Below are 22,962 nucleotides of genomic sequence, written 5' to 3'. Positions count from 1 at the left end.
CTTCACCCATCCCCATAACAGCAAGATATAAGAACTTTTCCATCAGCACTTGCTAAGGTGTTAACTTGGATCCAACAGTCCTATGGCACTGCACATTGTGCTAAAATTCTTAGTTAGACTTTTTGTAGAGAGCCAAAAATAAGCAAGAAACAAATCTGTGATTATTTTTGTCTTCTTCTTGAGAAGGTAATCAAGGTCTGAAAGGAAAGCTGTTTAATTTGCAAGCTTATAGAAAAGCAAATAAGAAGGAACAGTGGGCTATCACATATGTAGTGGCTTAAAAATCCACAGTTGGTTTCAGTTATAGTCCAGAGATAGTTACAACAGCCTTTAGCCAGATACAGTAACTTATGTACTGGGAATCCCCATTGCAAGCGTGGACAACACAACTCTAGAGAAAAAGGGTCAGACAACACAAATCTCACACATTCAGGGAATTTGGCTTCAGTTTGTGGTATCGCCACAAAATTTCTGTCTGGTCCATCATAAATTGTTCATCTCTATGCCTTAGGTTCCTCATCTGTTGAAGCAGAGATTTTAAAAAACTCAGAAATGTTGTAAAGAATTATTAAGTGTTGGAAAAGAATTTGACATTGTGTCAGGGAAAGCCTTGGAAAAAAAAGTACACAATAGTGCCAAAACTTAATACAAATAAGGAACTTTTGGTAGACACCCTGGTTAATCCTCTGTGCAATTATTTCAGATAATAAGTTATTTTAAACATTAGTGTCAGTGGCATCCACTACTTAACAAATACAAGATCATCCCATGTTTTTCAACAAAAACTTTCCTAAGTAAGTAGTTGAAAACAAAAACAACATAAGTAAAAGGAACAATGACAGAGACCCAAGTTCACATACAAGCAGGAGCTAATGAAATAATGGAGTCCTGCTTAGGAATCACTATGAGCCTGTGGTTAGTGTCTGTACCGAAGCCTTAAACTTAGAAAAGTAGTTACTTTGCTTTTATTTGACTTTTTTAGACCTTCACACAAGGACAAACAAAAGTGCAGCAGGGTTTCCCCAGTGACATCACAGCCCCTGAGATCAGGGATGACCTTTAAGGCTGAACACACACACACACACACACACTTGAAGATCTGAGTCTGAACATACGAACCTCTCTTTGAGCTCCACGCTTGGGTTTCTGGACAATCCATCTCAGCTTACTTGTTACTGAAAGGTGAACTGAAAACAACTTGAAATAAGCACAGTCTGAAGAATATTGAGATATTACCTTTACTGAGGTTTCCCCACTTGAAATCACAACATGTAAGAACGGGAAAGAAAATTAACACACTGTTGATCACTCTTTTCTGTAGGAGAAATATAATTTAGTAAGCAGATTTATAATTTTACAGGCATATGCTAAAAATTAGCCCTGAATTACAGAAAAGTAAACATCTCTGTACTTCTGCAACTTACCATTTGGTGTAACCCAGTGATTTGTTTAGTGGGCGATCAGGGGAACAGAAACAGGGGATTCCCTTGCTTTCTCATCGCTAGTACTTAGCTGTTTGCAACATAACTATTTTCCTCAAAATGTGACTCCCAGAGGGATATTTTTGTCCTATTTGATTTTCTTAACTAAAGTATTGCAAACAATCACTATACAGAAGCTGCATCCGTGATCTTCCTATTCACGAGTTGACAGACTCTGGTGTTTTTTTTGTTGGGGTAGGGAGGTTTTGCTTGTTTTTTTGTTATATTTGTACAAAACCTACACTGGGTTGCTTTACAGATTCTACCACCAGCTGTTCCCCTACATAGCAGAAAAGGTACAGGATTGGTAAAGACCTGTAAAACCACTCAAAATGCGTGGGGAAAATTCACATATGCTATCTAGACAAAACCAGAAGTGAATGTAATGACCAGCTTTGAGTCTTGCAAGAAATACTTCAAGACTTCTGGTTTCATATATATATAATTCAGAAGCAGGACCAGCTTTCAGTTTCCCAACAGTTAACGCTTGCTTCATTTGGGACAATAGAAAATGTGTAACTTAAAATAGCTATTACTTCTTCAGCTTAGTTATTAGAAATCTGTTGGCTTGCTCACAATGACAGGTTTATACCTTTCTGCTCAAGCAGTACAAAAGGGTGTATGTAATAACACGCAGATTTGGTACCAAATAAATTAAAGTAAAAACAATCAGACAAAAAAACCACAACAAACACACTAAAGCGATGTTGAAATCACTGAGTGATTAAAAAACCCCTCAGCCCTTCTTTGTGTACATGCACTTCAGTATAGTGTTTACATCTCTGTTCTTGCCACAAGAACACAGGAAAAACAGAGCAGAATTAAAACCGCATGGACAAAAGAAATTCCAACATTTTCTAACTTTAGTTAACGCTGTAGCAAGTAGGTACTGTGTTTTATTTTTGTCACATTACCACCAATGGACTTTGTTGTTTACAGCTAGTCAATGCTTCCTGTTTTAAGGCCGCATTCTCAGTTACTCCAAGTTTGCCAGAAACTTTTATTTGGAATATGATTACATATACTGCGCCTCCAGCTGATTTTCAGGAAAAACAGAACAAAAATGACTCGGTAATTTCTAAGAATGAGTCATGGGGAACAGATGCTGCCTTAACTATATTCAAAGAATTCTTAAAACTTTTATTAAGAAACTCTTCTCCACATTTCAGAAAGAGGGACATGAAATTTAGCACAGAGGCTGTGCTGGTGTCACTATTGGACTTTTTACTCTTCCTTTGAAAAACCACACATCTGGGCATGTGTTGAACCTATGGGAAGGCTGAACTTATACATGCGTGCCAGACTTGCTCAGTAGCCAAAATTTTCATCTTTGTTGCAGATACTGCAGAGAATGAGCTGGACAGCCCTGCAGTATGTAGCTGATTGTCAGGCTGAAACAAGGTAGGTTATTTCGCTTCTAGTTACAGGACTCCTGGGACTTTTTCAGTCCATCAGCACAGAATAAAGTGCCACCCAGTTCAAATGCAGAAGAAGAAAAGATGGATTTGGGTGAAAAATGAAGATGTGAGTTATCAGAGAGAAAGGAAGGCAGGCAAAAGTCTGAGATCAGATGAAACGAAAAAAAGAGATGAGGTGTGAATAAGAAACAAGGTTGGGTAAAGAGAGCAGGATGATTCAGACAGGGTCTTCCCAGCAAAGAGGAACTGCCCAAGGATAAGCAGTCCCAGTTTGATTTTCTTGATTTCTATCAATTTCTTGAAGGTCAGATAGCTGAGAGCTCAACAGGCTATATCTTCCGGAACAAGAGAAAAATTAACCCTTTAGACTACTGTTTTGCTAAGATCCCACCCAAAACAATACACAAGGTCCAGCAGCCTGGAGCCCTCAGCCCTTGGGCAATGCTCAGAGCTTGGCACCCCAGGGGTAGGTGAGGGCTGAAAACACCCTCAACCATGGGGAACGGGAGCCCACGCTGACCAGCACACCAAGGCTCAACAGCCCACCGGTCCCTTCCTTCAGAAAAACCATCAGAGGCTGGAACAGCTCTGCTTTGAGGACAAGCTGAGAGAGTTGGGGTTGTCCAGCCTGGAGAAGGCTCTGGGGAAACCTTACTGCAGCCTTTCAGTACTTAAGAGTGACCCTTTAAGAAAGATAGGTACTGACTTGTTATAGCAAGGCCTGTTGCAATAGGACAAGGAACGATGGTTTTAAACTGAAGGAGGGGAGATTCAGGCTAGACACAAGGAAGAAATTTTTACACTGAAGGTAGCGAGACCCTGGCCCAGGTTGCCCAGAGAGGTGGTGGATGCCCCATCCCTGGAGACATCCCAGGCCAGGCTGGACGGGGCTCTGAGCAACCTGAGCTGGTGAAGATGTCCCTGCTCATGGCAGGGGTTTGGACTGGATGGGCTTTGAAGGTCCATTCCCACCCAAACTATTCTGTGATTCTACAGTTCTCAGCTCCAGGCTGGAAAACACCCCACTGCACTCTGCTTAGACCTGCATGATTTGAGGAAAGACTGAGCTGATCAGAAAGTTGGGGCTGTGCCATGTCCCCCCAGGCCCTGCCAGCAGGTGGCCAGGGATGTCTCCCAGCCCTGCAGCTCCGTCACACACCAGCAGCACCGTCGCAGCACACGCAGGTCTTGGTCCCCAACCCGCCCCCAGCCTTACGGCAGTAAACCCAGCCCAGCGTGGGCTGCTGGGGCCACAGGTCCCCTCTCCCTCTCCCCACTGGGGAAAGGGCACACAGCACCCACAACAGCCCCCACAGCCACAGCAAGTGGAGTGACAAGGCTGCCACGCGCTGCGGGGGTGCTGCCGGAGAGGAAGGTGCCTGTGTTCACAGGAGCAGGTCACTGTGTCCCCTGCAGCAATCTGATTTGCTCTGGGGACAGGACACGAAGCGACTGCAGCCCAGGGCGGCCGGTAGCCCCGGGTGCAACCACAGCTTTTCGGTTACTGGAACGGTGCAGAGGACCAGACTCTTTATAAGAAGTGTGATGAGGTAATCGCAAAAACACAGCTAGGAGTTTTTGCTTGTGTTTCAGGCTAAACAGCTTATGTCACCAGGTATTACATAAAGGTTAATGTATTAATAAGCTGCTTCCTTTCTAAAGTCAAGATGAACAATTTCAAGATACCTTTTTTCCCTTTGCTGTACCCAAGCCGAAGCCAGAACATATTCATTGAGGCAAAAAGTAAGCATTCTATTACTTTCAGTTTCTACAGGGACACCCATTGCAACAGCAGAAGCAGAGGTAACTTCACAGTAACTCTTTCTTTGCTTATACCTAAGAAGTAAACCGACAGGAAACGTTAATTCCTGCAATGGAATTTCTTGCTCAAAACTGCTAACCATACACAATTTCAATAGAGAGCTGCTCCTGTTTGAGGAGCTTGATCGCGCATCCCTCACCCCTTCCACCTGGACCTCCAAGCCACACATGCAGCAACCAGCTAAGAAATCAGAAAACAGGAAATTTTGCAGGAAGTCTGATATCAAAGAGCCTCCCTCACTGAGTCTTCACGCATGAGTAACTTTCCTTTCAATCACTTTAACAGAGGACTTGCTCTGTAAACAAAGGGAAACATTTAAGTTGAATTACTACAGTCTGAACTTTATTTAAAACAGCTGAAATCTAATCTGCATAGTCCTGGGGCAGTATCCAACTTCTGCGACATCCAGGGAAACTCCAGAACAGTGATGGCACTCTGCACTGGGCCAAGCGTTGAGTCAGGATATAATAAAATAAAGTGTTCAATCTCACCTATGCTGGATCAAGTCCGAAAAGCTAGTAACCTAAAAATCTTCCTAAACATTCTTCTTAAAACCCTAAGAGTGAGGGGGAAAAAAAGGCAATTAGAAGATAACCGCAAAGCAAGAGAAAAAAAAGATCTGCATAACCTTTACATATACTTCAATAACCATTAGCTAAGTTAGTTTGAGACTAGTTGCATAAATGCATGTGCTCACATAGAGGTTAAAGGTAAACCAGCCCCTAACAGTCTCAGAATACTCAAATGGAATAATTTGTTTAAAAGCATGGTAATATTACAGGGTTTTAGACTATTACAAAACACTTAATTTTCATATTTGCTTTGCTGCTTATCTTATCACCTACTACAGCTTTAGTTCCTTCAAATTCATGATGGATTTTTATTTACACAGGTGCTGAAGTTGTATACATACTGTAACTAGTACACTGACGTGACAATATTTAAATACTGTGGTTTTAATGCAAGTCACAAAACTGAGGTAACCATTTTATAAACTCAAGGTGTAGTTCTGCTAAAAGCCACTTAAATAATATGGATTCTGCTGCTTAATCGTAACTTGTGACTAAACCTAAGCCTTGAAGTCTAAGTTTTAGTTTTTCTTGAGGGGTGATGGAAGAATAAGGCCTCTCAAACCCACTAAGGCTAATTTTGTATGAGATAAATTGCACTTGAAGCAAGTTGGAATCCAGAGGTATTAAAGAAAAAACTATGTATAATGGGATAAATACAGTCATGCTTTCTCCACAAGTTTGGAATGCGAGCATTGGGGGAATGCTAGAGAATTAAGACCTTGCAAGATCCGTGCCTCTTCTTATTCCTTTACGGTCCTTTGGCCTTGTCACCAGGGTTTTAGGTGGACACTTAAGATAAACAGCAATTCTGAGCTCTGATCAAGCCAAACAACTCGTTTAGAAAGAATTCAGGGGTATCTGTCATCCACATAGTAAACTGGGACATCAGCTGTCGATGCAGTTTGCAAACTGCACTATACAGAGGATGTTAATTGAAAACCTGGAAATACTAGGAGCAGGAAAGCATAACATTATCATTGTGTAAAATATGCTTTTTGGGGCACTGCCCCCCCCCACCTTATATTTGGTTTAGTAGTTTGGGGTTTTTTTAAGCAGATCCCATCTGCATTAAAAAAAAAAAAAGAGGCTGAAGATTTGAAATTTCTCTTTGGAAGTTAGTATTTTTCAGTACATACAAAAATACTCTGGAAAAATGTACAATGCCGTTTACAAAAACACCAAGTTATAAAGAAATTACAATAGAGATAACATTACACTTGTTTCATATAATCAGAATTTCTCCCCACCCCTCAAAAAACCCTATTGCACTTAACCGGGTAAGCAGTGTTATCAGTTTACAGAACCAGACTTAAGACTACTACAAGTTTTCATGTAACCATTTGGAACAACTTTCAGGGTTTATCTGAAAACACTTTCTGCATACCAGTTGCTGTTCTGAGTTCAGCTTTACTACCCAGTGACAACAGCAACAAACTTCAAGTCTCACGCTGAAGCAGTCTTAAGGTAAAAATGAGATAACATGGCATGGGACATGTCTATCATCTCCATACCTTAGTAGCATCCTCTGTTGCATTTTCTTCAGTATTGACATTATTTATGGGCCTCCATGGGAGGTAATGCTTGTGCAGTGCATGGCTGTGCTAGACAGTGGAAAGCTACTATTTGAGGAAGCTGAGCACTGTTGTGACATGCACAGGAGTGTAAGTGCCAAACGGGAAAATAATTTAAGATAAGAACAATATACATACATGAACTAGGAAAGCACAAATGCATACAAGCACGTTCATACACACTTGAAACCAGAATGTGGTTGCAGTGACTAGTTAACCCTGTTTACGTACATTCTGAATCCAAGTCACAGGACAGGGGCTTTTTTTTGTGGCTTTTTTCAAGAGCTGTTTCAGCTAGTGACAGCTAAGACTTTTAAAAAGACGAATACAGATAACTTACAAGAACATGCAAAGAGTAGTTCAAAAGGAAGCAAGCATCTAACAATACTATAAAATTAGACCATGATTTTTAACTGGCCAATCGCAGTATGGCAACAGGAACCTTCCATACTTTGTTAGTAACTGCAACACACATTGATAATATGACTTATCTTTACCTGATGAGATACCGGTTACTCGTTAAGGGTAAGTTTGATGGATCTTTTAATAATGCGAATACTGTTTGTCGGAACAGGAGATGAAGAATCTGGTAGTTCTATACTGGAAAGCCTCTACAACACACAAAAAGATGCCACGGGAAAAAAAAAAAGAAGTTTTAAATTCATTAATTAAGAAGTAGCAGCAGATAAACCTATTCCTAGCTGAATATAACATTATGCACCGAAACAGTATTGCCCAAACCCAAATTATTTACAGAAAATGATTTTTTCACCACACCACTTGTTTAGTTACCACTACTTTACACAGAAAGAGCATTTTCTCCTCTGCATATTTGTTTCCTGGCATCAACTAAGATAATTATATTTCTGAGGAGGGGAATAAGTTACAAGCTGCTCAACAGCATAATACAGGAAGCTCCCATTCTTCTCAGATCCATGGACCAGGAAAACTGTCTCTACGCTCCAGATTACTTCCAGTCTTATTACCCTCAACTTCATAACATTTTACATGACACAGAAGAGTTAGAGCCACTTACACACTTCAAAGTTTTCAAGTCTTGTCACAGAAATCCACATACAAGTATATAAGATAATAAGAGCTCACATCTTTTTGCTTAAGAAAAAAGAAAATCAGGAAACTCTGTCAGTGTTTGAGTTCATGGAAACATGTTTTTTGAAGTTCAATAGACTTGGAAGCTTTGGCTTCACTGCTGTGAGTAAACCTGGAAGGTCGTTGTTCAGCTATTGAATTTGGTGGAAGCACAATAGGCAAAAGTTTACCAGCTACTTAGAACCACCACATCTAAAATGAAAATTCTAGTTTTGCTTTACTTATGAACACAAAGGCACAATAAATAATACCTGTGATCTTGATGTACTGATAATTGGAATCAGCATGGCCTTTCCTGCAAAGACACCCTAAAGAAACCAGAAGGGATTTATTAAGCAGTATTGTCAAATTGACAACTTAAGAAAGAGCAAGGTCTGACAGTTGGGATACTTAAAAACTAAATATATGCATTGACAATCTCCACCATTTTTTTAGGCCATATAGGCAGACATACAGCATTTCAGGTATTAATATTTCAACCTCCACTCTATCAACAAGACCACATCTTGATCTGAGGGTGTGCCCTCAAGAGTTTATGCTTCAGTAGCAAGCTACCCTAAATATAAAGCTCTTTATCCTCCCTGTGAGAGGGCAGTTGCCTTATTCTTTATGGTAGTTTTAGTTTACATCAGTGAATGAAGTGGTTTAAAAAAAAAAAAAAAGAGAAGCCAGATACTAACAGATCACCTAGTAGTAATATTTAAAATTCGGGTCATACAGGTGTAATATTTGGGAAGTTAGGACTGAAATAAGTTAAACTAAAAAGCATATTTTTGTTTACATTAATATACATGCAAAGTATTTACGTGAGGTAGTCTATGCAAGAGAACAGTCTGTTCAGCTTTTCAATTAGACCACTGAATAAAATCACTGTAAAATTACATTTTCTGTAGATCTTCTCCTGATATCTTCTGGATTGCCACCATCTTTAAATGCTGAATCCTGGCCAGTTAACTAGAAGAACAGAATACACAGACTCAAAGTAATTGCTATACTAAAATTACTTTCGTATTTTGGCACAGCTTCCAGTCAACACATCAGAGCTATTAGTGGCCACTCTTAAAACAACATTTATTCAAGACCACCATTACCACACAGGAATCTTAAGCCTCTCAAAGTCTTACTACCCAAACCTTGAAATATTCAATTCTAGATAACAGTTCTGCAAGTTGATTCTTTACAAGTGTCAAAATTAAGTTTATTCCTAGTTGTTCTTCATACCTGCCTCAAATCAGAGGTCAAGCCACAGGAGCAGCTACTTTAAGAGATTTATATACAGCAATAAAACAAATAGAGCATTAATCTAAAGCTTCCACAAAACCCAGATTTAATGAGCAACTCCACACTGTCATTTCAGCAGTGGATGACCTCTTGAGCAGGCTGCTGATTTCTAAAGCAGCAAAACTCTCAATAGGTATTCAAAAATCATCTCTGGCAGAACAAATTTAGCTCATACTTTTACATTTATAAGATTCATATCCTCTTCATTTTGACAGATTTTTTCTGAATTGTTTTAAGAACTGCTTCCAAATAAGCCAGTTCATTCAGCAATTGGTCAGTGCGGTAGTATATAAGTACAGTGTTATTTAGAGACCCTGCCCACAAGACCAGAAGCAGTCACTAGTGCCGGATCTTTGAAAAAAAAATTGTTTAATAGTTATACATTATATTAAAAACAATTTCTCATATCTGCATCCTGATAAAACTATCATTACGCTTAAACTTATATTTCTAAATCATGTAGGAATGTATATATGCATTTCTTCTCAGTTATTTAATTCATTCGACATAAATAATTAATACTACTTCAATCCCCTTCCTTACCTTTTCTCTACCCATTGTTTTTTTGGGGCATTCTCCCGATGTAGGTGAATGAGGTCCTTTAGTCGTCAGTGAATAAGGTCGTTTAGGTGCAGCATTCTTAGGATCTGTAGTTGGAGTCCCGTTCAATTCTTGCTGTCCTTGGACAAAATGTGCTCTGATTTGAGCAATCGTGTTATATCCTGGAATGGTACAACCAATTGGAGGTCCCAGTGTTCTTAGTGAAACTGTAGCCTCCATTTCTGTAGGAAATACCCGGTTTTTAGAGTTCAGCCATGAAATTAAAGACCATATTCCACCCACCACTTCCGACAGATACCTGAATCAATAACAGGAATGGAGCATCCCTTAGACACTGATGGCACAGCCACACGAAGTATCTTCTCTCTATTTTTAGCACTATTAGATCTCTGATATACAACACTTCTGTAAAAGGCAGACAGTGGAGTTATAAAATGCTAGTCTGTAAAAATACTATGCATTTCCTTTCCAGAAGGAATATGCAAGACAAACATCTACTTCTTACCTCATTGTCACAGCTCTACTAAAACACCACAAACTCATAGGCAATCTAGCACAATACCTTCATTTTGCTGAACTTCAGACCACAAATTTAAACATACACATTTTGTTTAGGGGGTCTCTATGTACTGGTACTGTTTTCCAGCTTGGTATATCCAGCACTCTGTGCTGCTTTTAATGAATGTATCTATTCTACCTGTATGCGCACCCTATTTTATTTTTTATGCTACTCCTACAGTAGCAAATAGCCTGAACACAGCAGCATTATGTATTTGTTAGTATTGGGCTATAACTCTCAAGATTACATATTCCTCCTGTGCTGAAGTAGCTTATGGACAGACTTCCCAGGAAATGACAGACACTTTCAGTGCCAGAGTTCCCAAACTGCTCCACTAAGTCACCAGTAGCTCTAGAGTTTCTGTGAACAAGTTCAGCACTTCATTAGAACTTCATACTACTTGGCATTAACCATACTTTCTGTTAGAAAGAACAGTTACATACACGTAAAATACTCTGGCTTCAAGTTAAACACTAACCTAAGTAGATTTATATTCAAGACCAAATAATTTCTCTAGTATCAAGTTGTTCTTCATTCCTATGTGTTCTTGTACATTAAATTATTTTTTTCAGTGATTTCTTTAACATGTTTCCCACCATGTGCCTAAAAGAAATGTCAACTTTGTTCCTGAAGCCATTAGAACCCTCCACATACTTTTGATCTACATCAATTCAAACAAGAATTCCTAGACATTCACATTATGAGCCAGTTAAAAGCAGCTTCTTCACAGTTCTAAGGTTATGGTGCTAACCTTTCTGTCTCTGCCGGAGAGGTTTCCAATTTAGATATCTTATTTAATGAAGAGGAATTATACAGTGTTCTGGAGTCCATGTCTCTGGTAATGTCCAAACAGTTTTCATCTGAAGAAGTCCTTTTGCACTGAAGCCCACTAGCATTTTGACTAATATCTGGCATGCTTTGCTGAAACAACAGTTAAAAAAGAAAATGAAGTCTTCAAGTAACTACTAAAGCAAAAATATATTGCCAACAAGAGCCAAATTATTGTTATACCTTCTTTCTTTTCTGTAAGGTTTCTGCAGGCAAAAAATAGTGGAGATGTTTTCTCTTCACATGAGCTGCCTCAATCTTCATCCCTTCCTTTAGCATGTTGAGGTTGCTAGCCTGTCTGTAAACTAACATGAAATTAAGTGTTGTAGCTCAGTGGGGATGTTTGCATTAGGTATTTATCAAAGTTACATATGGTTTCTTTAGAAAAAGGAAGCATTTCAGTCTGTCCAGCCTAAACAAAGAGCAAGAAGTTTCCAGCCTAACTGGACACAAAATGCTACCCAAGGACTCCACTGAGTGTCAGGAAGCTGAATGTGACCCAAGATGCCCATTTCACATCCAGTACAGACCAGATACATAACAGCTATTTAAGTACAAATGTGTGTTTGTGTGCTGTGTTACAGCTGTTTGCTAGTCATGCAGCTCACATCTGAGTTGGTTTTAACCTGAAGGAGATAATAGTCCTTAACCACTAGTTTTCTGGTTGAGAAAACCCCTTTATTCTATCATTATCTAACAATACTACTACTACTACTTTTGATAGATGTAGAAATAAAGTAACAGAAGATGAACATGAAGGTCTACATGCAAAACTACATGTAATTACTAAGTGACAACTCACTGGCTTTCAAATTTCTAGAATCATATCATACATACTTTGGAAAAACACTATCACGATGTATCTTAGAGCCCGATACAGTTAATTCCCACTTGCAAAGTCCAGCAACTGACAACTGTTTTTTTTAAGGCTAGTCTTCTGTATGTTGCTCTCTATAGAAATATCTAATAGCTGAAGCCAAAAGGAAACACAATTCACTTGGTGAAGCAACCTCCATTAGGTTAAAAAAATTAAACTCTACAAGACTAGAGCCAAATATAGGCTTACCTGTATCTGTGAATGACTGTATAACATACGTTAAATCAATGTTAACACTTTCGGCATTTTCCATTTTCTTAAATACAAGTCCAAGAAACCACATTGACACATATCCATTCCTAAAAAGACAGATCACAAAGCCATCATTTATGCAGTTATTTGGATGTAAGCATCTATTCTTCAGAAGGGATCAAGCAAAACAGTTTAATTGGATGGAGCAGTTAGAGATAGAGTCAACCCATACTTAAGTTCTCAGAGTACTTCTTTCTGAAGTTCTCCCTTCTTTAAAAAGACCTTACGTGCTCAGAACCTCACCTGTCAGAGCTCACACCTACAGAACTGAAGTCTCTCAGGCGAGCTGAGATGCATGAATACAAACAAGTTACAATACATTGGCCAAATTGTATGTCAAAAAAAAAAAATGAAACTCACTGTTTACAGAGTTCTTTGTTGCCAGGGAAAGACTGTGGTTTCACATGTGCAATATTTATAAATTCATTCCTCTCCAAGTTTCCAACCAGCACACGAATTTTAGATTCGACAAGGCCAACCCTAATAATAAGAAGAGATATTTACTAAATTTTAACTGTATCCAGCACAGTAGTTATATGCCTTTTTATAATACAATCTGCTAATACAAAAATGCTAACCAATCAAGTAATAAGTTTCATTCAGCTGAGCAGATACTAGATTTTTACTTCACACACACAGTCGTTTGAGATGTTGCCTTTTTATGGTATCGCCTTGTGCTGTATTCCATGCCTAGTTGGCACAGTTTAATACTTCACTTGTCAATACAGCTATCAAAAATAGTGTAACATTTAATTGAGTTTCAATTATGTATTGAACCCACATTTAAAATAAACCTTACCACTCTAAGTGATGCTCTTCAGTAGAGGCACTAGCAGTCAGAACAATGTAATGTCTAGAGGGAAAATAAATATATTAGCTCAGGACTTAATATTTCTTAAGTGAAACAAAAACAGCCTTAAATGTATAGAATATGACTCCCAGACAAGACAGATTGTAGGCTGCATAGTATTAACTGAAGAAAAATTGATTATATCCTTCATAATTGCATTCTGCTATATTCTAAATATTATACTTGAATTTTTTTCTAAGAAAAACTGTGTCAGTGACATAACATACAGTTTTTCTATCTTCCCTATGCTTATCCTTAGCAAAATTCATATGACTACCTCCTTCTCCATAAATATTAATGGCTTCTTCTATTTAGACTGATAGTTAAAACTCACTGTGCTAACCAGTAAGTAAATTATTTCAAGTTCAGACAACATATTTCATACTTACTTGTACTTCTGAAAGAAGTTCAGTGGTTCAAAGAGCTTTGACCAGTCTGATTTGCCTTGGAGGATCTCATTTGTCACTTCAAGACCTGCAATTAAAATGGAAAACCTTATTACCACTTTGTTTTTAAGAAGAGAAGAGCAAGACCTAAACTTGACAAGATTAAGGTTTTGAACAGTAATTGTCAGATAAAAAAGCAGGAATTCTCTTGACATGATGCAGGTCTGCTACAAATGGTCATTCTAAAACTGGTCCCTTATTGCCTGCAACAGGTGCACTTCCCAGAGACCTGTTCCACCTAGAAGGGCAGAACACCTCACAGAACACAACCAATTCAGACAATGTGGTTTCATACCACAAGAATGATCCTTTTCAATCAGATAATAAGCATGGAAAGAACTTTACCGTGTTTGAATTCCTCTACCATTACCGCTCGTGTTGATGTAGAGACGTTGTATGTCGAGTTCTGCTGTGGATAGGCTGGGGTGATGATGGGCATTAAGTGATGTCGGTCTGATGGGTTCACCTATGATATTAAAATAAATTCACTTAGTACCAGTTTTGGTTAAAATAAAGTTTAAAGGGTTCTGAATTCGAGGTCTACATACCCTAGGGTCCCATACTGGTAAATTAAGATTGCTCTCCTCAGGTTGTTTCAGCAATACAGGATTTGGCCATTCCCTGTGTAAGAAAAGCCAGTAACTAACTGTCTGTTTAAAACTCTGCCATGTAATTCAGGGGCAGGATTGAATGTTGTCAATGTAGATCTTATAGAAAGGACTGTCTCTAGAAGCATTACTTATTTATATAAATTAAAATAAACAATAGCTCTTACCATTTTGAAAAAACCAAGAAGAACTTGTTAACAAGAGTAGAAGCCAACGCATTCGGATAGAGTTGACATGTTCTTGCTACTAGCATTGCCCAGGAAACCCCACCAAGAAATCCCATCATGTTGGAGTAAATGCCACGTCCTGGAATGGATACGCAGTAGTTAGCCTGTCGTCCTTCAATATCTAAGTATATTCCTTCAAATTTACAGCACCAACTTCACAATCTATAGAACACTTAGTACACTTCACCCTCAAAGTCTGCTATTTTTGCAGCGCAATGAGGCCAAAACTGTTGGTCCTTACAGTGATGAGAAGAATCATCACCACACCATTTCCCAGAATCCTGCTACTTTGAAATTTGCCTATACTGCTAAAGCTACTGCTGCACTTCAATTTCCCTTAAGAAAAAAGCTCTGCCATTCTTCTACCACTTACTCTAGCCACACACACAAACAGTATTTTCTTATTCCATGTGTATTAAGCTTTTATACTTAACTAGATATTTTTATCATTTGTAGTCAGGTTCCTGACAAGAAACACAGCATCTTGTCTTGTAGGCACTCCCTCCTCTCCCCCCTTTAAAAAACACAATCTACCACACGGACAGACCATGAATCTAAACTAAACCTGCAGTTTAGTTTAAAAACTGTCATTTAAACAGCTATCTGAAGCTGAAGTACTTCTAATGGTCTTATTTATCTGAAAAGTTTGAAGATCACAAACAATCACATTACTCACGTTTCGCCCACAGTTTAATTGCACGGAGCGTGAGCCGGAAGTTCTCTTTGTTTGGCACTAGATCTAGTATTTCATCAGTAACTCTGCAGCCTGCAAGAAAAAAATTTCAAGTACAGACATTCCTAGTAACAGGTACAAGTCAGGTTTATGCGATATTGGATCAACAAATTACAGTTTAACCTTCAGGTCTGCAAAACCAAATTTGGATTACTTGCTCTGTATTACCTCAAAAATTATAGATGACACATAATATTCAGTACCACTTAAGGTAACCGGTGAGCAAGTTAGCCTTCAGGTTTGTTGTGTGTGGTTTTGGGGTTTTTTGTTTTTTGGTGTTTTAATGAACTACAACTCATTCTTCTCTATCAGGTGCTCTACCTATTCATCTGAGGCAATTTCTGTGGCAAACTGGAACAATGCACACACATTGATCAAAGAAACATGAAATACAGATCTATCTAAACACACAACTCCTTGGAAAAAAGGCCCACTTGCCACCTCCTCAGATACCAAGTATACAAGAGATCAGTTTCTGCATCTTGTACAGAAACTTGGGTTGTGCAATGCATATCCTATGCCAATTTTAGTAACACTTAAAATTAAGTGTAATTATGCTTACCATTTAAGCTCCGTATACATCTTATGTCCAGGCTTCTCAGACCTGAATCATCTCCGAGGTCAAGATTATCAGAAACAGTTTGCACAGACAGTCTTGCAAACACAAGATCAATCTTAAGAGGGAAAAAAGTGCCAACTGTGAGTTCAGATGCTGCACTGTTTGCAAACGGCACACTAACTGGGGACAGTCTAATCTAAAAGAGTGGTTAACGTTGTTATCTATAGTCACATAAATCTAAATACATCTCCCAAGATATTTATTTGCCAGAGAACTCAAGAAAATTGCTAGAAGTTCTGTATTTTACTTATAAAACCTTCATTGTATCCCCCTGTCTTTAAGCTAGGGAAAGGAAGAGAGGTTATTTTAAGTAGAAAAGATACTTTAAACTCAGAATTTCTGTTAAAAGGGAACTTAAAATTATTCATAGAATTAAGACGTAAGTTCAATCACCTCAACTATACTTCACCAAAGGAGAGACCATTTTCTTTATGCAATAAGTACTTTTGAAGTATCTGGTTTTTAGTACAGTCTGAGGCAAGAAAATTATTCTGTGAATGTCTCTACCAGATAAAGGCCACAAAGAGGTAATTGAATAAGTGTCTTCATCATAGTGATACCAAGCAGTAACTACAGCACACAGGCCTTTATTCATTGTGTAAGATGTATTCAGGATCCAAGAATTCCTGCAGCTGACAAACCTTGGCAAGGGTCAATTGAGTACTCCTCATTTTCCAGATTGTTTGTCTCATGACTGCTTCATTTTTGATTTGCAACAAAACGTTTAGCCTGCTCACATGATTCATATGGTGAACTACAGTACACACATCCCTCTGTAGAAAGCCACCTTGTCAGAGCCAGGAAGAGTAAGCAAGGACACTGCCTCTAACTCTGCACAGTCCTTGTGAGATAAACACTGTTCAAAAGCAGGCTAGCCTGATGTACAGCACAGGTTTAGAAAAATATGTCCCTGGTGTTCCCATTCTTGCCAGATTTCCTAGGGGCTTATTTTCCTGTGAGCTCCAATTCTACTGCAATATCTTCTTCTGGGATAGGTTACAGTCAAAAATAGCACAGTCACGGGTCCCTGGAAAAGTTGTCCTATTCCTAAGCAAGAAACAAATTTACTCAAAGAAAAAAAAACTTAAGTGCTTACCTCAATGCCCTCAAATGCAAACTTGACAACTGGCACATATGCATCTTCAACAGCCTGTAAAGGAGAGGATAGCTGTGTAAGAAAACACTTTTTGCTATTTTAATGTTTTTCCTAAAATACAGAATTTACGCTGCTAAACTACTGAGTATAAAGACTGGGTTGCTTCCAAACCAAAAAAAACTGTTAAGAAGCTGCAAGCAGTACAGCGCTAATACTGCACTAATACTAGCTTTAAAAAGTTATTTAGCCAAGAGATGCAGAGGCTCATCATGTATCATAATAAACAAACAACAATCAATTAGCCATCAGTATAAGTGGTTGTAAGATACTTACCTTGGTAGCGAAGAGAAGAGGAGATTCCTTACTACTGGTTAGATAGATAGCTCTCTTACTACTGGTTAACCTCCAGAGAAATCTAAAAAACTCTGTCAACATTTGACAATGGGCACTAGTCTTTTGTATTTTTTTCTCCTGTGCCTGAGATGCTATCAGCTACCTTATGGGACAGTTTTTGGTTTTGTAGACCGCTTGTTAGAACCGCACCGCAGCCCACTGTGAGCCTGTTTTCAGGTGACAGTCATCTAAATAAAGGCTCATTAGCTGTGCATATGATGTCTTTAAAAAATACCTGCACAAGGAAGACTACACTAAGAGCAACTTCTCAGGAGTTGTTTTACATGCAAGGTACACAACATACACACCTGAGGGTGATTTTACAAAGCAGTTTTGTACTTTCACAGCACAGCTGCTATTGGCATTATGTAAAACTGACAGTGTGCATCCCTTCCGCAAAGTCTCAGGCTGAACAGCCAGAGAAGAACCTGCCCAGAGAATAAACTAGAGATCCTAAAGTAGATCCAGAGGAACACCATGGCAAAAGTACTGACAGAAGCCTTCCCACATCACATTCAGCTCCCTTAGTTTTCAGGCTGACTCCTCCTGCATGTAATTACCTTATTTCCAAGTCCCATACTACATCTAAGATTTAAGTAAGGCTCCTAAGGACAGCCTTGTTTTTTGATACACCAGACTTGTTCCCAAACCATGGGCAGGGGACAAGTGTACCACAGAGATTCTTATGTGATGTGCAGTCATTGGGGAAAGGAACTCAAAGCCTGACTTCAACATTTTCATGCTGCATAAAATAGTATTTTAGAAGGTGCTCAGAAACCATTTTTTAAAATTTTGGTTTGTAAGACATTCACTACCATTATGAGTCTTCAACATGTATATTCTTATTGTAGAAGTTGTATAATCTATCAAGGAGAGAGCTTACTCACTCTTAGATTTTTTATTTCTTCCTGATGTTTAAGTTTTGCAAGGAATGATTGAAAAAAATCTGATCTTTCTACATGGCTAGGCGCAACACAAACCGCATCGATGTCAGCACCTGCAAAGAGATTCCATTTCTTGTGTTATTGTTGGAAGTCACTTTCAAACATTAGAACTATGACCAGAAAATGGAAATTCTACCTTTTGTGTGTACACCAAGCCTATAGGAACCAAATGTAAGTACTTTGCCACCAAGAGTTGCTGCTGTTGAAGTGGGAAGATTCTGTGGGTAGAAGAGAAGGAGTTTACTTTAGAATATAAGATACACATTGACATACATGCAAGTTTAACTAGCATACAAGTTCTGTAGAAAGACTACAACAGCCTCCATAGACAATATTTTCTCCTTTACTGAGTTATAAGTCTAATAGACTTATATTCTTTTTCTGAAGCGAGTGCTTGCAACTCACAAAAAAAGAATTAGTAATGTAGCAGTCCTTTCATTAATATCCACAAATTAGGACCTATTATTAGTCTTCCCTGCAGCAGGCACACATAAATTAACACAATCTAAGAGCTATACAAAAGGCAAGTCTAGGGTAATAATTTCAAAGTAGATTGAGTGCTGTAGGCTGTTTGGGGCAAGATTAGTGCCCATTTACCATCTATCTCACCCCACAGTACATTGTTTCAGCTTTGTTAACTGCTACAAGTCAACTGATAGAGACACTTCACAAATTTATTCAGTGCCTCAGACTTCAAGTTCTTATTCTGCAGTATGTTTTATACATTATTTCAATGGCAGTTACTACAGCTCTGTTGAACTTTATCATGAATCCTAGTAGGATGGCCTTTAAAAGGAACAAAAAGGCTTCAGCTATTTTGATAAGAACATATAAAAAGTCCTTACCTTGCTCTCTCCAAGTTCCAAGATCCACTCCTTCACCAAGTTATTAAGCTTTCCCAGAACAACCTGCCTGTAAAGAAAATTCACTTTAAGTTTGTCCTAAAAAAACCCACAAGAGATCAACAAATTTTACAGTCTTGTTATACCTGTGATTCAGTTCTTTTTCGTCTTCAAACACCCCAAACGGTTTCATTGCTTCAATTAACTTCTGCGTTTGAACGCGATCAATGTCTTCAGGTGGCGCCAAGCTAACTGGAGACGTAACTCCGTAGTTTCTTTGCTGGTTCTGACGCCTGGAAGTACTGTGGGAGAAATAAAACATTGAAGACTTAAAAAATATAATCATGAAAACAAAAACAAACCACAACTGACTGGAAAACACCCTTCAGCTTACAGGTTTTCAAATAAACTTCTGCTCTTTTACCCAGAACTAACATAAATAAGGAAAAAAAAAAATCCTGCTTATGAGTTTTAGACAACTTCACCAACTTAGAATTCACAACTACTTTTTTAAAAAAAACATTTGTGGATATAAGAAAATATCCAAGTTGCTACCATCTTAATACAACTTATATCCAGACAGTTAGAACTGATTACCATAAAATTAAAAGGTTGGAATTCCACTAAGGCTGATGCCACATACAGCAGAATTTTGGTACACCTTGCAGTTTCCTATCCATTTTGATTTAAGGATATTCCCATCAGCTTCCCACTAACATTAAACAAGACAATTTAATGCTGGCTTCTTTTAGTTAAATGTGCTTCTACTGATTCTGGAAGGGCATTATAGTTAATTGTAGAGGGATGACTTATAACAAAGCAATCTGTTAAACAGAGTTGGTATAGTAAATTATTACCTTGCTTTTGTTTATGGAAAATATTAATGAAAACAAACTATTTGCAGCTAATGTTGCCTCATGCTCTTAACACAGTTCTATTTTTACAGTTCAAAGGCTTAGCTGTACATAGAATTGGAGAATCATTTTGGTTGGAATAGACCCTCAAGATTATCGAGTCCAACTGTTAACCCAAGTCTGGCACTAAACCATGTCCCCAGGAACCTCATCTCTGTGTCTATTCAACCCCTCCAGGGATGGTGACTCCACCACTGACCTGGGCATCCTGCTCCAATGCCTGATATCCTTCCCAGGAAGGGTTGGATAGGTTGGATATTTCCTAATATCCAAACTCACCCTCCCCTGGTGGAACTTGAGGCCATTTCCCCTCATCCTATCACTTGTTATTTGGGAGAAGAGACCAACACCCTACACACTATGACCTCATTTTGGGTAGTTGTAGAGAGAAAGAAGGTCTCCCTTCAGCCTCCTTTTCTGCAGGCTGAACAACCCCAGTTCCCTCAGCCGCTCCTCATCAGACTTCCACCTGTTTTACCCAAATCCAAGTGATGTATGTTAGCAAATAAAGCAGCACAAGTTAAGGGAGGTAAGAACTGTACTTAAAGTATCAAGAGGCTCTACAGAAACACTAGTAGCAAAAGTGGGAGAAACATTAAAAGGTCCATATGACTCATCGTGCTTATCAAAGAGTCCATGTCCAGACCCCAAGGCTAAAGTGATTAATTATGCCATTATTCAAACTGGACATTTTTCTACTTCGCTTATTGACAACTTCAAATACTAGCTGGGTTAGCCAAGAGATATAACTATGGAAGGTATCTGACCCATTTCAGCTGGAATGGGATTATGAAGTGCTCACAAGACAGCTTCAACACTTGAGGTTTTTTTAAGAAAAAAACCCCAGCTTATTATGGCTCCTTATTTCTAATTGCTACCTTTACTCCTCCATTGAAGGAAGATGGATTTCTCTCAGAGCTTATCCAACTACAGACATAGATTTTTAGTAATCTAGGTTTTTGGTGGTGTTTTGGTTAGTTTTCTTCCTATTAACTCATTTTTCAATCTTTCTCCTACATGTTTTCCAAAAAGCTGGGGGGGTATTACAACTGTAGTCCTATCAGTCAGTCTCCCCAGTCACAACAGCGGTTTACTTAAAAGTGTAACTAGGCCTTGACCCAATTGCCTTGTTCATAGGCATTGTAAGCTTCCACTTCATAAATAAAAAAATTAATGACCTTTATTTTTATATATATCATCAATTATATCATTTTCATAATAAATACAGAAGAATGTTTAATTGCTCTGCATTACACCTAAATTAAAACACCTGCAGCAGCAACTTCCTACATGTTTTATTTGTATTGTACAACTTGCACTTCAGAAAGTTTGCACAAAACAAGAATGGGGTTTAGACTTTGCTGGCATTCAGAGTCTTTCTAGAGTACAGAAGGCAACTGTCTGCCTTTCATTGCCCCATTCTGCCTACAGAGACTATAATTACAAGTTTACTTCGAGAAAAATATCGATTAGATATATCAGATATTATTATAATAAAGTTCTTTTAGTCAATAGTTGATATTTTTCAGTTGCTTGCATGTATTACTGAAAGTTCGATTTCACAACTTAAAAGCTGCGGAAAATGGCACTTGGAAAGTTTTATTGAAAAAGTAACTTATGCCCAATAGAATATGCTCCCCTTTTGCAATTATATATATATATATATTTAAACCCCACAAAACTTCTGTCAAGTGTAGCAGACTGCTACGCATATACAAAAAGGGAATGTTAAGGCATAAAGTAGTATACATGGCATACTACTTACTCATCAATCCTTTAAATGAGAAATATGTTGCAGTTTAATATTTTGCCAACTCTTGCCCACCACAGTGAACAACTCCAACATGTTTATGTTCTGATAGATCCCAATTCTATGCAAAGAAGTTCACTTAAATTGATTTTTTTCCCCAGGTTTTGCCACTTAGTTACAGTTTTACAAAGCCAGCAGCATTTCTTCCACGTATTCTGAGAGAAAATGCATAAATTTACACTATTGCAGTTCAGGGAGTTGCCTTCAGCCATCAATGCTTACGCTTATGTATGAGAAGTCATTGTAAATGCTTTTTTTTAAACCGCTACAAAATGAGTAGAAATGTCACTCAGGTCCTTCCACCCTCACTGCTTGGGAGGAGAAATGACTGGAAACCAGCTCCCGAATCACCAAAACTGAGCACACAGATGAAAAATTTAAAATAATAATTAAAAAAACCCCACAAACACAAAACAAGGGGAAAAAAAACCCCAAACACCACACGTACGAAAAAAAAAAAAGCACAAAAACACCACCACACAAACACCACCACCAAAAAAAAAAAAAAAAAGTCCACAAAATACCACACACACCAAACAACCCCCAACCCTGTGACCTTTGCTTAAGTAACACCTGCTACCAAGCAAAAGCACCTTTTTTGTGATGCCGGCATTCTGACAAAACCACGGGTCTTTTTTTTCCTCAAGTTTAAGCTGGACAGGCAGCCTAGGAGCGGTGCTCGGCCTAAGACCAGCACTCAGCCCGGGACCAGAGCTCCGTTCAAGTCCAGCGCTCAGCTCCAACTGAGCACAACCGGCCAAGCCGTTACCAGGCGACGGCGACAACACAAAGCAAAGAACCTCCCGTAGAACCACACCGCGACCAGGCGCTCCCACACGCGGGGCTCACCCCGCAGAGCCCCCACACCCCTCGCTCTCACACATTAAAGCTTTATCATTTATTTGAAAGACGACTTTTCTCTCAGGTTCCCGCTCTAACCCCCCTCCCCACAGCCTCCCGCCGCGCCAGGCCAGGCTGCCTCACGGCGCTGCGGCAAGGAAAGCCCCTGAGGGCGAGGCTGGGGCCGGAGGAGCCGCCTCACCCGCACTTCTCCTTCATGGCGCCCGCAGCGCTCCCCGCGCAGCCCAACTGCCGCCCAACGGCGCGCGCTACTCTCCGCACTGCGCCCACCGCCTATCCCGACCGCC

At 39.0% G+C, this 22,962-nt stretch overlaps 1 protein-coding gene across 3 annotated transcripts; it reads right to left on the bottom strand.

The window, feature by feature from the left end:
* Positions 1-5,105: 5,105 nt before the first annotated feature.
* PAPOLG (poly(A) polymerase gamma) lies at positions 5,106-22,943 on the bottom strand (the record flags this gene model as incomplete). 3 transcript variants are annotated; one of them, XM_082048872.1, is made up of 23 exons in its annotated part: positions 22,857-22,943; positions 19,237-19,392; positions 19,094-19,160; positions 18,385-18,466; positions 18,192-18,301; positions 16,912-16,965; positions 15,759-15,870; positions 15,140-15,229; positions 14,404-14,542; positions 14,177-14,249; positions 13,974-14,094; positions 13,572-13,656; positions 13,132-13,185; positions 12,693-12,812; positions 12,270-12,379; positions 11,387-11,508; positions 11,127-11,296; positions 10,115-10,221; positions 9,799-10,037; positions 8,857-8,928; positions 8,226-8,282; positions 7,362-7,475; positions 5,106-5,277 (listed from the first exon to the last, which is right to left on the bottom strand). In XM_082048872.1, the coding sequence occupies exons 1-22, from the start codon at positions 22,871-22,873 to the stop codon at positions 7,377-7,379; spliced, it is 2,256 nt and encodes a 751-aa protein (XP_081904998.1). In that variant the 5' UTR covers positions 22,874-22,943. The 3 variants fall into 3 exon arrangements, with proteins under 3 accessions (XP_081904998.1, XP_081904997.1, XP_081904999.1); XM_082048871.1 differs by lacking the exon at positions 22,857-22,943 and adding an exon at positions 22,408-22,482; XM_082048873.1 differs by lacking the exons at positions 5,106-5,277; positions 7,362-7,475; positions 8,226-8,282; ... (10 more) ...; positions 14,177-14,249; positions 22,857-22,943 and adding an exon at positions 22,408-22,482 and having other exon boundaries at positions 14,400-14,542.
* Positions 22,944-22,962: the final 19 nt, after the last annotated feature.

Source organism: Streptopelia decaocto (genome assembly GCF_964273445.1).
Source record: "Streptopelia decaocto genome assembly, chromosome: 3".
Taxonomy (NCBI): Eukaryota; Metazoa; Chordata; class Aves; order Columbiformes; family Columbidae; genus Streptopelia; species Streptopelia decaocto.
This window is presented reverse-complemented; position numbering and strand designations above follow the sequence as displayed.